Source organism: Gnatocerus cornutus, chromosome 5, assembly GCF_029298725.1.
Source record: "Gnatocerus cornutus isolate USDA-ARS CGAHR chromosome 5, icGnaCorn1.1, whole genome shotgun sequence".
NCBI classification, from domain to species: Eukaryota; Metazoa; Arthropoda; class Insecta; order Coleoptera; family Tenebrionidae; genus Gnatocerus; species Gnatocerus cornutus.
In genome coordinates this window covers 19,412,933-19,430,444 of record NC_142237.1, presented here as the reverse complement: position 1 = coordinate 19,430,444, position 17,512 = coordinate 19,412,933, and the positions used below count along the sequence as shown (strand labels likewise).

The window sequence follows — 17,512 nt, the reverse complement described above, 5'->3', positions numbered from 1 at the left end:
GTTATAGAATTTACTTCTCGGCCGAGGCGGGAGCAATTATTATTTCAAGCTTCGTCAGAGGAGCACATTCACCGAAAGTTCGTTAATTGGAACTTTATTGCAGTCGCTGAACGATAGGCAGGTATTATGCAACAAATTGCTACGTGAAATATTTATGGCGAAGGGCGTTTCTTGTTCAGACACGTTAACAAAATAAATCTTTGGCGAGCTCGCGCAACTTAAAAAATAACGGCGGTAGTTGAATTAAAAAAACTATGTTTACATTATTTTGTGGTGAATCTAAATAAGCATTAAAATTGGCGTCTTTGCAATGCAGTTCTGCTAAATTTTAGCCGCACTTATTTACTTTGTGATATTTCGCAGTTAAACAAAAGAAAATTGGGTTTTTTGATCGTAACTAGCGTCTAAGAGCGGAACGTATTTAAATTCAAGAATTGAATTTACGATCAAATATTCTTTGTCGATCCACTTTCCTGACACAGAAATAATGGAAATTTTAAAACGTGTGCTGAAACTGCTTTTCAAGTTGTCAATTTCGGCATGTGAGTGACCGTTATTTCTAATCGCTTGAAATCAGACAATGGCAGTTCTGAGTGTGCCATTAATTGGTAGCAGAATCTGGAAATTAAACGGGTCTCTAAATGTTATATGAGCGTATCAAGAACTGTTAAGCTAATAGAGTTATTCTGCTTGGAAGTCCTAGTGTTTCGAATTTAATCCTAAGTTTCGTCCCTCGACAAATTAACGCGGAATAAAACCTAATCCAATCATAAGGTAATTGACTTATAATCTAATTCTATTCTAGTTAGGTGCTTAGGCCCTTGACTAACGGAATGTTGCAACAGCATACTAGCAGTTATCTGTCCCTAATTAGACTAGGAAGCAATTAGAGAAATGTAAAGTTTCATCGGTTGGGTATCCGGAGAACTGGTCCGGATGTCATTTAATTAAAGTGTCACTAGTGGCGAGAAGAGCGAAGTGCGTCGATCCAATCGGTGAGAGGTTGTACATGTAAGTACACTGTCTCCTTGCAAATTGGTATTCGCCGACAGCCGCAACCGCCAAGGTTTCAGGACACCCTCTGGATGAATAGCCACTTACATTTCGCTCGATTTAATTCAACGCATGTCTGCCACCTCGGAGCTCTCAACCATTAAAAATGGAAAACCAAACATGGGCTAGGCGCAATCCAAGCGGACAAAAAATGTCGAGTCCCAACATCAAATCTAGACGACTGATGAGAAAATACACGTGTGCACCTTGAGATACGATGTCATGATAGTCTAAACTGCTTGTTACTGCAGCATCGGCTTACTAAAAGCTCTGTTGAGATGAAACGACAAGGTGCCAAAGACTTTTAGTTCGAATATGCACATATTATTTCGCTCGCTCCTGAATAATAAAAATCAGCCTCGTTAGAATTTTCGGGCAAATGTCTGCAACAAGAAAATCCGAGAAAGAAAAAATAAATACAAGGAAATCAAGAGAAGTTTGCCATTTTTGAAAAATTTAACTTCTGAGATTAATGTTCCTGGAAAATCAGTGTATCAGTCTTAGTAAATCGCTATGAATCAGAGGAATTCGTTACGAAATCAAGCAAACTTAGACGAAATAAAAAAATCAAAGAAAGTTAGACGAAATCACAAGAAAATTAGGGAAAGTTAGACGAAATCTAAAGAAAATCAAGGGAAATTAGCGAGGAAATAAAAGGAAGTTAAGTGTGATGTCGTCAATGAGAAATCACTAGACAATAAGGAAAAATCATTAAGATACAAGGTGTTTATAAATGTTTCTAGCATCAAGGGTGGCTATGAAATGTCAAAGAAATTTGCCGCTCATTACAAATGTGGGTCTCGATTTTTCAACTGACATTTGCAGTTAACCTCAAACATGGAGCAAAGTAAGTTTAAAGAAATAAACTGTTCTAGTTGTGGTTTGAAACTCGTCATTGACGTAAATAACATTATAAATAATTTTCAAGATAGTTATATTTACTATGAAAACAAAGCGGCAAAATAGTGTACGACAGGAATTCCAGAGCCACCTTTGATACTAGAAACATTTATAAACACCTTTTATTAAGATATTAATAGGAAATCAGGAGTTAGACGACATCAAAAGAAAATCAGAGGAGTTAGACGAAATCACAAGACAGTCAGCGAGGAAATCAGGTGAATTTAGCCTCTGGCCAATACCAATTTATGAATGAATAAACTTAAACAAACAGGTCGTTTCCAAACAATGGATTCCAAAATATAAATTATTGTAGCCCATTTATAATTATTGCAGAAATCCCGAAATGTTCTAAAATTGTTTGACTGTTTAATTAATTTATTAATATCAATAAATTTATTCACAGAAACTCACCAATTTATATAAATTCGCGAGATTTTTTTCTTGACATGACGTGGTGCCTAAATGAGAGACTACACCGTGTGTCTTATATTTTTTCTTTTTTCATTGTAATAGAATTTGCAATGGGGGGCTCAGACACCATGAAATTTTTAATTAATTTAAAAATTTTTAATAGCGAAGCCCGTTGGTTATTTTCTTTTAAACCTTTAAGTCTGTTTTTTATTCTAAAATTTATCATGCGTAATTATTTGTATCAGAGTTTCAAAAATCGAAAACACAAAATGTGAAGTTATTTTAAAATTTGGTAAATGTTAAATGACAAAATACAATTAACTACGTGGCCCTCGGAATTCTGTAAAACTCGCCTTTTTTGTACCATAATCTAACAAATAAACAATACCAAATTAATATCCAACGGAAAAGCGAGGTCCACGAAAAAAGCGAAATCAACGGAATTCCGAGGGCCACCTAGTGATAGTCTAAACTGCTTGTGACTTGCAGCATCGGCTTACTAAAGCTTTGTTGAGATGAAACGAGAAGACTTTTAGTTCGAATATGCTCATATTATTTCGCTCGCTCATGAATAATAAAAATCGACCTCGTCAGAATTTTCAGGCAAACGTCTGCAACAGTGTTATATTGCAGCAATTACAAGAAAATCTGAAGAAGTTAGGCAAAAAAAAATACAAGGAAATCAAGGGAAGTTTGGCGTATGCCATTTTTGAAAAATTTAACTTCTGAGAAATCAGTGTAGCAGTCTTAGTAAATCACTTACTTAAGAAAGTTAGACAAAATCATTGGAAAATCATTAGTACATCAGGGGCAATCAATAGGAAATAACAAGAAAATCAGGGAAAGTTAGACGAAATCTAAAGGAAATCAGGGGAAATTTGCCAGAAAAGTTAACTGCCATTTTTGAGAAGTATAAACCTCTAACAAATCATGTTATCAATAAGAAATCACTAGACAATAAGGAAAAATCATTAAGTTATTAAGATATTGAGATATCAATCATAATCAGAGAAAGTTTGACGAAATCACAAGACAGTCAGCGAGGAAATCAGGTGAATTCAGCCTCTTGTCAATACCAATTTATGACTGAATAAACTTAAACAAACAGGTCGTTTCCAAACAATGGGTGGTTCCAAAATATAAATTATTGTAGCCCATTTATAATTACTGCTGAAATCTCAAAATGTTCTAAATTTTTTGACTCGGCCATTTTTTTGTATGTTCGTTTCAAATATGGCAGCGAAAATCCCAAACACCCTGTGTGAATAATAATTCTTTTTATCGAGGATTATTGAAATGCAATGTCTATTTGCGAATTAATGAATTTATTCATAGTAACTCACCAATTTATATAAATTTGCGAGATTTTTTTTCTTGATATGACGTGGTGCCTAAATGATATTTTTTCTATTTCGCGTTCATAATGAAGATATTTCGATACGCGTTTGAGCGTATTTCGATATCGTAATAGACCAATCCCGTGCCAATATTTCCAGGAACTTATATTTTTCTTAGGTTTGCAGCAGACAAACCGTCAACCTGCCGTCAACGTTGACAATTTAGATTTTGGTTTTGATAAACCATGATAAATCGATCAATACACCATTATTTCTTGTTGTACTTGGCTTAATAATTCATCGGAGAAAAACTCTTTGGATGCAAGATAACTATCATGATCATGATCAACATCTTCGCTCTCTTGGCTCCCTTGCGCTCCGATAACCTCAAAACACCTGTCAAACTGACTGAAATTGGATTTGGCTACTTCGAATTTTTTCCCGAAGATTTTGCAAATGCCAACTACCCTAAAATTCCCTAGATTTCGAAATCAAGTTTTTTCGTTTAAAATAAGGCGAAATAGAAAAAATTGCGTATGATACTTGCTCATAATGCATTTTGCCGCACTTACTACTTTACGACACTCCTCGCTGCGCTCGTCGTGCCTTAAAAACGTGCGTGCGGCAAAATGTTCATTATGAAACGCGTTTCATAATATACTATTTTCTGCTTTCATTGTAATAGAATTTGCAATGGGGGCTCAGAAACTATGAAAGGCCTGATTTTTGAAGTTTCTGCGTAGTACTTTTAAATTTTTAATAGCGAAGCCCGTTGGTTTTTTTCTTTTAAACCTTTAAGTTTGTTTTTTATTCTAAAATTTTCAGGAAATTATTTGTATCAGAATTTCAAAAATCGAAAACACAAAATATGAAGTTATTTTAAAACTTTCCTTGCTAAATGTTAAATGACAAAATACAATTAACTAGGTGGCCTTCGGAATTCTGTAAAACTCGCCTTTTTTGTTTCATAAGCTAACAAATAAACGATCCCAAATTGGTCAAGATCAACGGAATTCCGAGGGCCACGTAGTGATAGTCTAAACTGCTTGTTACTTGCAGCATCGGCTTACTAAACTCTGTTGACATGAATCGACGAGGTGCGAAGACTTTTAGTTCGAATATTCCCATATTATTTCGTGTGACTGCTCGCTCATGAATAATAAAAATCGGCCTCATCAGAATTTTCAGGCAAATGTCTGCAACAGTGTTATATTGCAGCAAAAGGGGCTAATGTACTGAAATTTGGTCAAAGAGTTGCCCGCCGCGTTCACTCTTTTGTGATTAATAACACAATAGTATTCAAAGCTGCTCGAAAAAGAATTATTTTGAACAAAATTTGAAATGTCCCGGCGCCTCCACCATTTTCACTCACATGAAATCCCGATAAATTTGTTGTCCTGAAAGTTAATAACCATAACGCCACAATTTTCAGACGAAATTGTCTTCCACATTATCGCTTTAACTGGGCATTCCTTGGCAATTTAGCCACTTTTTTAATTATCTTTACCTCGCAGATGAAAACACGCTAGCCATAATAACGTCTGAACGTGTCTGCAAGCTTGCTCTGGTATCTCTTATTGGCCGAAAGAATAAAATCGTTTTATCAATTATTGACCCTTCTGCAATGTGGTCAACTGAGAAAATGCAATTAATTGAGTTATTGCGGTCTATTACACTCGCCCGGGACATTCATTCTCGAAATAATGCGAAGAAGTGAGGGTAAAATTGCTGTAATTTTACTTGTTGTTTCAAAATGCACTTTAGAAATGGGGCGATGACTATATTCAGACATTATTAAAGCAACGAATGGCCGAAATTAGTGACTGGGTGCAAAAAGCGACGTTATTTCAGTCCACTTATAAATGGAATGATGTTAGTTGAAGTGGTTCGAAAGCTCGAAATGTATTATAACTTTTGTCGAGTCATCTTTCATTATTAATCTTAAACTACGACAACTAGCAGCTTTAATGAACATTGATGAAACATTAAATTATCCATTTTTCTCTTAAGAATTGAGCGAACCATGACTACAATTTGACGACCGTAAACGAGGTTATCTTGTTACAACGGCCTGGGGGATTACTCACATACATACGTAATTAATTTCCAGTTTCCACTAAGAATAATCCTCTGATTTTACGCGAAATGTTATGAAATGCTCCAACATCATTGTACCCCGAGGTGCTATAAATATTAAAATCATCATCAGACAAAGCTAAATTGCTAGCATTTATTATCGATCCCAAATGATGTGGGTCATTCTTCTGAGCTGCTTGGTCCAGAAAAGATAAAATAAATAGGATTATTTTTTCCAAGGATTCGTAAAGAAGACGTTTTTCAAAATAATGAGTTTAGTGTCTTTATGTTTGTGATTTGGTTAAACGCCGGCCAGTGGTTTCAGAAAATCAGCTTAGAGGCCCGAATTTAAAAGCATCACAGCGAAAGTTAAAAAATAAATCACATTTTATATCAGGTGGCATTAAGAAGTTTTGTCTGGAACGAGAAAATGACAAAGCCACTCACAGACGCTTTTAACTAAAAAGCTGTGTCACACGTGAAACCGAATAATTTTATTTGCGGATAAAACATTAAGGTAAAAGCAACGAAACAACTTTTTTCTAATTTTTACAAAAACAGTGATCAAAGCGTGTGTGAAAGAAATTTCAAAGAAACGTTTCTGCTCGCTCGAGCGAAAATTCTTTTATTAAAATAATGTTAATACTGCACCTAATTAAGTTTCTAGCGAAATTGAAAATGTCTTTTTTTTCAGGAGGAGCAGCAAAAAATATCGCCCGCAAAGAGCCATTCATTACCTAAAATAACAAGAAAGTGAACATGGGAAGTACCGATCCTTGGAGAGTGACCGTATTTTGGAAACTTTCAACTTTACAACATGAAAGGCGCGTTCTCAAACCAGTGCTCAACAACAGATGTCAGCGGAACTCGAAGGGTGTTTCCATTGTGAATACTAAGCGAAATCAGCCGCTTTTATAGATCCTAAAAGTTTTCTCAACCGACAGAACACCCCTTGTTTATAGGCTGCGCGTGTTTTTAAAGTAAGTGAACCGATTTTTTCACAGATCCTTTCTTTGTGTTTTGTTAGGCTCGATTGTTTTTGTGTCATATTTCACCCGGCCAACTAGAAGCACCTTCAAGGGACGATGCAGCAAAGCGAAATTTATTAGTAATGACTCCGACGTATTATTTTAGACTAAACTCAAAGAGAAGTTTATTCCTAACGTTTCTTAGTTTAAGCTTTGTCTCGAGTACTTCTAATCGCATTGTTTCAAACTTTACTTGTATTCAAATAATGCCCGAGTTTCCTACATCAACAACTCATGTAAGGTCCCGAGAACAACACCGATGGCAGCAGGTTAATTAAACTTTCTGGCTTATTGCGAAAGTTGTTATCAAATAGTCTCGACGTCTCGAAAAAAGAAAACGAGTGTAAACAACGTTGCTATTAGTATGACGAAACAACAGGACGAATCGCCGCAACAAACTAACACGAAAAGTTAGCCAGTCTCGTAAATTTTAAAATAAAATAACCCAAGCTGGCGAGAAACGTGAATGTGTTTTCCATAAAACTTTTACTATGGAAGAAAATGATCAAAGCAGAGGCGAATTTTTGTTTGTTTCGTTTGTTCATTTGAAACGGTAAACTTATAAGGCAGTTGAATAAACGGTGGATAAAATAAGTTGTCAATATGAGAACAAAATACATTCCGCGAAAACATTCAAAAATAGTAGATTTTGTTATACGGCAGAAAAGTGGTGCTTTTTGTCGAGCAATTAAATTGCAGTAGCAAGGCGAAGTGTAGCAAAGCCACTTTTCGGCCAAACAACAAATACAACTTTTTCTCCAAACGTTAAATTCAGTTCCACGACTATAAATATAACTATAAACATGGATGGCTACGCATGTAGTTGTCATTGATGACATTTACTGTGAAAAATGTTGGTTTCAAAGAGTTTCAAAGTTAAGATCGTGCAAGTGCCGTACAAAATGTAAGTCTCTAATAGTAACCGTCACAAAATAGTTATTTGTTTCACTAGGCTAGAAAATGTTTTGGAAATGCTTCTAGCCATTTTCTAGCCGTGTCACACGAAATTTTGTGCGCCGACAATTCACTGTGCTCGAATTGCAATCTTTTTTCCTCAACAGGTTGGGGAAAAAATCTTAGTTAAGTACACTACCGCTCAAAAGTATTTGCCCACTTAAAAATATTATTAATTCTTTTGCGATTTCGCGGATATTTCCACACCTAACTTAACTTTCTTCACCATTTCGGTACAAAACTGTCACAAATTTTTTGAGAAAAACTTGAAAAACAATAAACTTCCGCAGCCACAAATTAAAGAAGTTTTGTTGTTAAACACCTTCACGATATTAAAAAAACGATAAACGTCAAGCAACACTTTCATTTTTACATTTATAGGCTGATGGATTGTAAAAATATGTGAAACGATAACTTTTTCAAAATTTCTAAAAGTATATTAAATAATAAAAAAATTGATATTTTCTAAAACATCAAAAAATTCTTACTACCTGCACTTGGCCGAACAAAACTGCTATAAATTATACAGGGTGATTTTTTAAAAACGGCAGGCGTTGTAGAATTTTTATTTATAAACCGATTTCAAAAATTTTAAAAACAAATTAAATGGTTTTTAATTTACTATAAACTGATGATTTTAAAAAATTTCTGAATGTCTTTGAGCGATACTTTCTTATTTTAAATTGGCACCCATATTTTTTTTGCATAGTTTGGAAGATATTAATTTTCTTGTTTTAGCAATGTGTAATATGTTCTACTTTCAACAAAAAAATATTTTTAAAAAAATTATCAAAATTGAAAAAAATAGACAAAAAAGTTAATAAAAACTAAGTACATGGTGTCAATTGTGTAATGAAAAAACGGGATGGCATTTCAACAGTATTTTAATTAAATTAGGTTGATGTTTTTTCTGATTTAATTATTCTGCAATTATTAATTCTGTAATTATAATTGTCTTTTGTTATCAATAATTTCAAAAAAGATTATCAATATTTTCTGTTATTTGCTGCTTTTTGACATTACAATAATGGTATTGTGTTATTTGACAGCAAGCACCTAGATTTTATTAACTTTTATTGCCTAAATTTTTTAATTTTTGATAATTTTTTAAAAATATTTTTGTAAAACTAGAACATAATACACATTTCTGAATCAAGAAAATTAATATCTTTCAAATTATGAAAAAAAAATATGTGAAAGAAAGTTGAATATCGCCCAAAAGATACTAAGACGATTAAAAAAATTCTAAAATCATCAGTTTCTAGTAAATTAAAAACCATTTAATTTGTTTTTAAAATTTTTGAAATCGGTTTATAAATAAAAATTCTACAACGCCTACCGTTTTTAAAAAATCATTCTGTACAAACATGAAAACAAAAAACGCCAAACAAAAGCGGAAATTTCGCGTTTTCGAAATTTTGCAATTTTAAAATTTTTGCTTTTTAATTTTGACTTTTTGGAGTCTTTTAGAGCTTTCCTAAACCTTCGAGAACCTTGCATAGACGATGCGTGAACGTTCTAGAAGTTTTCAGCCAACCTCCTACTCCGTGGTCAGGTCATATTAGGTCAAGTCAAGTCAGGTCAGGTCAGGTGGTCAAAATTATAGAATTAATGACCATAAGTGGAAAATGTGTGCCGACTTAAAAGTAGTGGCGCTTTTAAAAGATATACAAACGGGTTATACCAAAAATATGTGCTGCTTGTGCTGGCCTTTAAGGAAGGAATTTAGATTGCGTCAAAACAATAGAATAAAAATAGCACTTGTGCCTATCGAAAAAATTTGATTACCACAGCTTTACATCAAACTAGGAATTGTAAAAAATATTAAAAATGCTTAAAAAGCATTAAACCCAGAAGGAAATGCATTTAATGAATTGCTAATGACAAAAAAAACAAAAACTAAGAGAAATCTGTTTTCTGCAAAAACTTTTAGTAAAACCGATTTACCTCCTTGAATCTAGTTGTGATTTTCTATTATTTAAGTTCAATAAATAGTCAATAAATTTTAAAAATTGCGTTTTGATTGGGTCTAGTGTTACAAATTGTCAAACTTAAATTATTCGCAAATGCGAGCTAACTTTTAAATAAAATTCATATTATTGGAGGCTGTGTTTGACCCACCAACTGCCCAGCTTGTTGCATTTTGCAGCTAGCACAGTGATTTTTAATAGACATTTATTTTGACTTTTGGTTTGAATTTAAAACGTCATTTCCTCATCAGCTGGGAAATAGATTAGTAGCACCTCATTCAAATCAAACGATTGCAGATTAATTTAAATTCAAATGTGTTTCAGCAAATTTTTGTGGTATTTTTACTTATTTAATTTACCTTTTTATTTTCGAAGGTCATTGGCCTACAAATCTGCACACAAATTGACACAATTGACATTTATGCAGCGATGCCAACTTGCAAAAAAAACAACTATTCGAATGTCACGTTCGATGACTGCCTAGAGATTCAAAAGGTGATTTTCTTGCCGCAAATCACAAATCGCAAAGTACTTTTTCTGCATGTCAACGAGCCAACTTTGCTGTCTAAAAACGACTAAAAAATAGTGACGTTTGTGGAAAAAACGTATTTGTGCATTTTGCTGCACCGATGCAAACAGAGCGACTTTTCTGCCATTATAAAAACATAAAGCGAGCGAAACTGTTTTGCTAAAGCTTTCAACACCACCACATTGTCTGCACTTTAGACGTGCAACACTTTAATTCTGCAAACACCAACAGTTTCAGGATGAAATTTACTTTTTCTTTTTCAGGGGTTCATCCATGTAACCGTAAGGAGCGAAGTGATGCCCCATCGTTGGCCGCACCCCCCCAGACCATGCTTTCCAGATGCCCAGCGTTCACCCACCATGTAATAGGATTCCTGGTGTTAGTGTTATTGACCACAAACGTTCGATCAGGACCCCGTTATAGTTCCCGTATCGTAGACATTCAAACGGGAGCAATTCGTGGCATAATTCTCGAACTGAATTCACGCCATCTCGAACCGGTGGAAGTATTTCGTGGTGTTCCTTACGCCGCTCCTCCCGTTGGACCGCTAAGGTTCAAACCACCTCAATCTCCGCTTTCTTGGCCTGGAACGAGGTTGGCGGATACTTTTGGCGCTGTCTGTCCTCAGAAATTGCCGGATATCACTAACAGGACTGCGGCGCTGCAGACGATGCCCAAAGGGAGATATCAGTACTTGAAGAAGTTGGTGCCGTTGTTAGTTAACCAGTCTGAGGACTGCTTATTCCTTAACATTTACGTCCCGGGAAGTGGTAAGTGTCCAGATTTCATGCCACATAGCACAACACAATGGCGTTAAGTGTGCAGAAAGTTAGGGGTTTAAAGTGGATATGTCGCTTAATTTGAGATTTAATGACTGAATTCGAGTCGATAATTTTACTGACTGAAGATTTCCGTGTTTCCTACAACTTTATTCATTATTTAACGGCTGCAAACACACTGGAAGACGTTTTCAAGTTATTGAAAGTTACGTTCTAATAAGATATAAAGTTTTGAGTTGAAACTTTTGCTGCTAAAGTATATAAGCTTTGTTTCATCAGAAAACAACTTCCAGCGGTAAAATATTAACATGAGGTGTCCAGGGAAGCCGACAGATTTCTGTTTTCACTGCTATCAGTCGAACATTTCAAACTGAAAATACATTTCTGCTGACGCTATTTAAAATGGTCATAATTCGCTTTGTGCGCGTAAAATTTAATACTGTTGTACTCGCATTATCTCCATGTGACATTGTTATATTTTATTTTATAATTAAATAATTCTCTCACTGGATTTCACCGGAATTTTTTCTTTCATAATTATAAGCTTCCTATTTTGTGAAAATCACACTTTTATCATAAAATGCTTCGAATTTTTGCTCCCAGAATGTCTGGTATGTGTCTGCCGTGAATTTAGTTGCAAATGCAGATAACACGAGCTGCCAATGTTTCGTATCTAACAATTTCTGCAGAAATTATTGTGTCGATTTTTCCGACTGCAGCTGCAGGGAATTCAAATCGGCGGTGTCAAAATGAGTCTTAGCTAGAAAAGAATGGCCATAAAAACATAACACTCCAGAACAAATTCCGTTTGCGTTTCAGTTTCAGCTTTGTACTTTTCTAACTCGCTTACAAACTTTTATTTGCTTTTTAAAATCCCAACTACTTTAGATAAGCGTGTTAATTCAAGTCAATTCAAAACCAACACTGAAATAATTCCGTGTTTGTCTTCTGATTCTTTCCTCCATCGTGTTTACTGAAGGAAACGCGCGACATATTTCAGTGTTGAGACGTAACTGCGAGGTGTATGGTGAAAGCACGCAATTAGTGTTTGTACGAATCTGGTATTTCCATTACGGACCAAACGCTCGAGGACTGTTGGTTATTTCGCAAGACGCTTTCCACATGTCCCAGGTAATTGATGTTACATTTGCCGGCTGCATCATGTCGATGCTCTCAAGTTTATTGCAGCGAAAGGAGTTTCAATCACGAAGTTTGCGCTGGACACAATTTTGTTAAAAAACTTCGCAATCTGACGGGCGAAAATGAAATAAAAGTTTTGAAGTCTTGACATGTGCATATTTAGACTGCATTTAACCCGAGCTAATTTCTAAGCCGGGCGTTAAAACGAAATATTTAAAGCGAGGATGTTCCAGACTAGAGTTTAAATTGGCAAATCTCCCAACCTATAAGCTTTTTATTCTCTGAATTTTTCATTTAAATTCTTGTAATTGAATTTACGCTTATTTAATTTTAAAAAGTATATTTTTCTCCAGCTGAAGTGAATATTATGGAAATAAGCCCCTATAATTTGGTTAGGTGGTGTGGCCTCGGCACTCCTACAGTTTCCCTTTTATTTGCATAGTAAATGTAAAACAGGACAGTATTAAAATTTGACGACACATCACAATAATTCAGCTTTTGTGACACATCAAATTCAACCGCAGTCGTTAGGACAACCGCATCGAACTTTAGTTATTGCCGCCCTCCGGCCGCAAATACATCGCCGCCGCCGCCAACTTTTATTTGTTAAGGCATAGTCCAAGTCTCTTAATGACGCCCTGGAAAAACCCTTCGACACTTTTTATTTATCATGCGAGTTTTAAACCTGTCAAACTTGTTGACATATTGGAGAATTTATTGATCATGATTGAAATTAAAAGCTTTTTAATGTTTCTCGAAGCTCGCAAAATGTAATAACTGACGTCGGGCAGAAGTGACGTGTTATTGCATTAACTTTATTTATGTGTTTTTTAAAGCAGTCCTGACAACGTCATTAGGGAAAAATTGGGGGAGTAGTTCTAATAAAATCTGTTTGTTACCGTTTTAATCCGCACTCAGTAAATGGGTTGATTTCCATTCGAGTTTACATAAGTAAGCCGTTTAAATTAATTCACTTTTAACACTCTGTAAAGTTTGTAGAAGTAATTTAACTGGATTCATTTGAAAACCGTCAAGGGCCATGTTAGTGCCCAATTCAGGTTTTATTTAAGGTGCACAAAAGTTTCCTAATTAACTTAACCCTGTTTACTGGGAACTACACTCCGCTTTCAAATAGAGCACATTATACACAAACACTATCTGTAGCTAGAACCAAATTCACTTAAAGCTCAAATATTCAATCAATTGAGCGGTATCTACTGCAAAATTTAAAACTGGGCGTAGTGCAATTGAATTTATTATACACGAACAACTCTGATAGAATTCAATTTATAACACAATATTGTCAACTTTAATAAATAGCACCACGCTAGATTAGAATTCCGCCTTTTTCCACAACTTCAAAGAATTGAAAAGCATTTAATAAATTCTTTGATTTGAATCTCCTCAGATTCGTTCCATCATTTTATGTCACACATCGCAGAAGTTAGTGACCCGATTAACAAGTTATCTGTAAGTCTCGCTGCGCTAGATTGGAATATATCACATCTGAAACGAGAATTATTCTCCTCCATTGAATTATCTGTAAAGGATTTTCTCACATTCATGCACGAGTTGTTTCTTAATGTCTCCAGAAATCTTTGTTTGGTCTGCCACTTTTTCACCGATTCCGCGACAGATTTCTAATAAGCGACAAATTCAAAATTATTTTTTTATAATTCGATAATATTTTCATTGAAATTCCGCGTCGTAACTTTGGAGTTTTTATGTGTCTAGTAATGTCAAGTTGATATATACCTATGGCCACAGTCGAGTTTGAAAAAGTTGGGAAACTGAGGGAAAAGTATTTAAATATTAATACTTGGAGCGTAACTTGTTATAAATATGATACGACGTGGGAGTGTTCCACAATCATTCACAAAACTTGAATAAACCGATTTACTTGTGAAAAGCCACATTTAAGAAATGTTGGAAAGCAGCGTTCTGCTTTCTCATTAGCCACTCGAGAAGCTCAACTTTTTAATCCAATTTAAGTTTTACACAGCTAATGAGAAAAAAGTGGTTGAACCTTTTCACTTCGCTCTTTTGTGCATTGAATTATGCAAGTTAACGGCGGCTTTTCTTCAATACGAAATATTTTTTACACTTCATCGTACTTAATGAATGTGACTTTTAGTTCAGAGGAGTTGAATCCAGTTATTCTGATCATTTACTTGAAATCTGTTCTATTGCGCCATTACAAAAAGCTGTCTCTGTAATTAAATTTTCAACTTGTTTATAGGTGTTTTCATTCTCTGGAATAATTATGAAGTAGCGCATACAAGTGCAGATTTTCCTAGCTTAAAAATTAAACTGTAATTTGCAGTTGAATGATAAATAGCGTCTGATGGCTTTTTTTAATGGACGTCTACAAAAGTGAATTATTTCCTTTTTAGCCATTTAGCGCTAACGAAATTGTATGCGGAAATGAATTCGTTTAGATTAAACTTTCCCTAAGTAGGAGGAAACATATTGTATTAATTGCTCTCAAAATTATATTTACCGCAGACAAAACAATGCTGGTTAAATTCCAATTCGAATCGTTATATTAAATTGCGTGAAGCTAGTAATTAAATTTAGTATTATCTAAATGCACCACAACTCAAAAACCTAATAAGAGTACAACATATTTATTCAAACTCGCCACATTTATAGGCGATTCGCTCCGATAAATTGAGAATAAAATGGTTCTGTTTGGTTCAACGTTAATTGCAGTGCAGTGAAATTCGAGGCGGGATTCTCTTGTCAATTTTGTCAATAAATGTTTCACATCGCTGCTATTGAGCAATCATGGTAATTTAAGCGAGTACAGGGGCAGCAATTTTGACAATTAAAGAAAAAGGTAACAAGGCGAACAGTTATTGAAAAAAAATTGCTTCAAATATTGTTAAACTAAAAGTTTAAAACAAATGGAGAAAAAGAAGAGAATGTTTAGAATCCAATACTTTTAAAATTAGAGAAACTCAAAGCTCAAAATCGCAAAACTGAGGATTGTGGAGAATCAAAAAAAAATTTAAAAAATTAACATCTTTAAAGCTAACATCAAAAACGTGATTTGAAAGTTGGAAAATCCCAAATCGCCACATTGCTATTGCGATTTTTCATAACCGGCGATTTAAAATGGTGGTAGCAGACTTTTGCGATTTATTTTCGCTGTCACTCTGATTCCTCGAGTAAGTTATTAAGAAATATAAAAACACGCTCATTAGTACTAAGTATCGAGCAACGAATTTCAGCTTAAACTAAATCATTTTATTTTGCCATTCAAGTTATAATTGCAAACAAACTTTCGCAACACGTCAACTCCTGCAATAATTAATTTAATTGATGGCTAAACACGAGAATAGATAAAACTAGATTATCGCAAAAAAGAATTGGACGGGATCTTGGCTCGTGAATTTTAGGCAGTTTTAGTAAACCCTGCAGCGTAAAACAAACAATAAAAAAAGCCAGTGGTGGATTTATTCCAACAAACAAATTGATTCAGCTGCTTTTTTCTCTCCAGCTACATATCGCTTTATTCTAAATAATCGAACAGGTGATGCATCTTCAAAACACGTCAGAGTACTCGAAAAAATAAGTGAGATATCGATATCAGAAATTTGACATAATTTTTGCGAAAATTTGCAAATTTCGACTGTAGAAAAATCAAAAAACTTTTTCTTATGTAAAAAATTACGAGAAAAACGATGGCGTAAACCGCATCTCAATATCTGAAATAGTTTCCGAGATATCGACCACGAATTGTTTCAAATCTTCACAAATTTGGCCCTCTGGCGACAGCCCAAAACTTCAAACGACCATAACTCAGATATTTGTTGACGAAAATTAAAAAATTATCATGTTTTTGAATTCAGCGTAAAATTCTGCGTAAAATGAGACCCAAATTTGTTGAGTTTGCTTAATAAATAAAGGAGGTATTGGCCAAAAACTGTTTTGGAAACGTCATTTTAGGGTGATTTTTAATCAATGTTTTCAAAATGAAAACGACGTTTAATAGCTTTGAATTATACATCAGTCGAAAGAGGAGCTCGAAGTCTATTTACTGGTCAAATTTGAGATCGATCGGACAAATAGTTTACGAGTTATGGCCAAAAATAAAAAAAATGAAAAATTTTCATCGTTTGAGTCGTATTTTTTTTTCGCGAAAAATCGACTATCGAATTTTGGGCATTTAAGAACATTTTCTAACGTAAAATGAGCCGAGAAAAACGATGGCGTAAACCGCATCTCAATATCTGAAATAATTTCCGAGATATCGAGCACGAATTGCTTCGAACCTTCAAAAATTTGGCCCTCTGGCGGCAACCCAAAAATTCAAACAACCATAACTCAGTTATTTGTTGACGAAAATTAAAAATTCTCATGTTTTTGGATTCGGCGTGACATTCTGCGTAAAATGAGCCTAGATTTGTTGAGTTTGCTTGATAAATAAACGAGGCATTGGCCAAAAACTGTTTTGAAGACGTCGTTTTAGGGTGATTTTCAATCAATGTTTTCAATATGAAAACGACATTCAATAGCTTTGAATTATACATCAGTCGAAAGAGAAGCTCGAAATCTATCTCCTGGCCAAATTTGAGATCGATCGGACAAATAGTTTACAAGCTATGGCCAAAAATAAAAAAAAATGAAAATTTTTTATCGTTTGAGTCGGATTTTTTTTTCGCAATAAATCGACTATCGAATTTTGGGCTTTTGAGAACATTTTCTAACGTAAAATGAGCCGAAAAAAAGGATATCTCAAATAGTTTCCGAAATGTTTAACTTTAAAAATTACGAAAAATGAGAAAAAATGATAATCAACTTTCCGAAACTTTGATCGGCAATAACTCAGTTATTTATTGTCGAATCTGAATTTAAATCTCAGATTTGGAATCTGCGCAAAATTCTGCGTACACTGATGTATAATAAGTTAAGTTTACTCGAAAAAATTAGCGAGTTGTCAATATCAGAAGTTTGGTATAGTTTTAGTCGCGAATTTTTGCAAAAATTTGCAAATTTCGACTGAAGAAAAATCAAAGAACTTTTGCTTATGTAAAAAATTACGAGAAAAACGATGGCGTAAACCGCATCTCAATATCTGTAATAATTTCCGAAATATCGAGCACAAATTGTTTTGAACCTTCAAAAATTTGGCCCTCTGGCGACAACCCAAAAATTCAAACGACCATAACTCAGTTATTTGTTGACGAAATTTAAAAATTCTCATATTTTTGGATTCAGCGTGACATTCTGCGTAAAATGAGCCCAGATTTGTTGAGTTTTCTTAATAAATAATCGAGGCATTGACCAAAAACTGTTTTGAAGACGTCATTTGAGGGTGATTTTCAAT

The 17,512-nt window shown here is 34.4% G+C and overlaps 1 protein-coding gene and 1 long non-coding RNA gene across 3 annotated transcripts in view; both read left to right on the top strand.

Annotated features, from left to right (window-relative positions):
• The window catches only part of LOC148175512 (uncharacterized), a 73,781-nt gene extending 67,217 nt beyond the window's left edge, over nucleotides 1–6,564 (top strand). Inside the window, exon 3 of the long non-coding RNA XR_015770164.1 lies at nucleotides 6,475–6,564. This is a non-coding gene — a long non-coding RNA (uncharacterized LOC148175512). The remainder of the gene's footprint in view (nucleotides 1–6,474) is intronic.
• A 107-nt stretch (nucleotides 6,565–6,671) lies between these two features.
• Nucleotides 6,672–17,512, top strand: part of LOC148175511 (neuroligin-4, X-linked-like) — a 39,690-nt gene continuing 28,849 nt past the window's right edge. For both annotated transcript variants that reach the window (XM_088037092.1, XM_088037091.1), the window contains exons 1-2: nucleotides 6,672–6,760; nucleotides 10,525–11,031. In XM_088037092.1, the coding sequence (XP_087893218.1) occupies nucleotides 10,590–11,031 (442 nt within the window). In that variant the 5' untranslated portion in view covers nucleotides 6,672–6,760; nucleotides 10,525–10,589. The remainder of the gene's footprint in view (nucleotides 6,761–10,524; nucleotides 11,032–17,512) is intronic.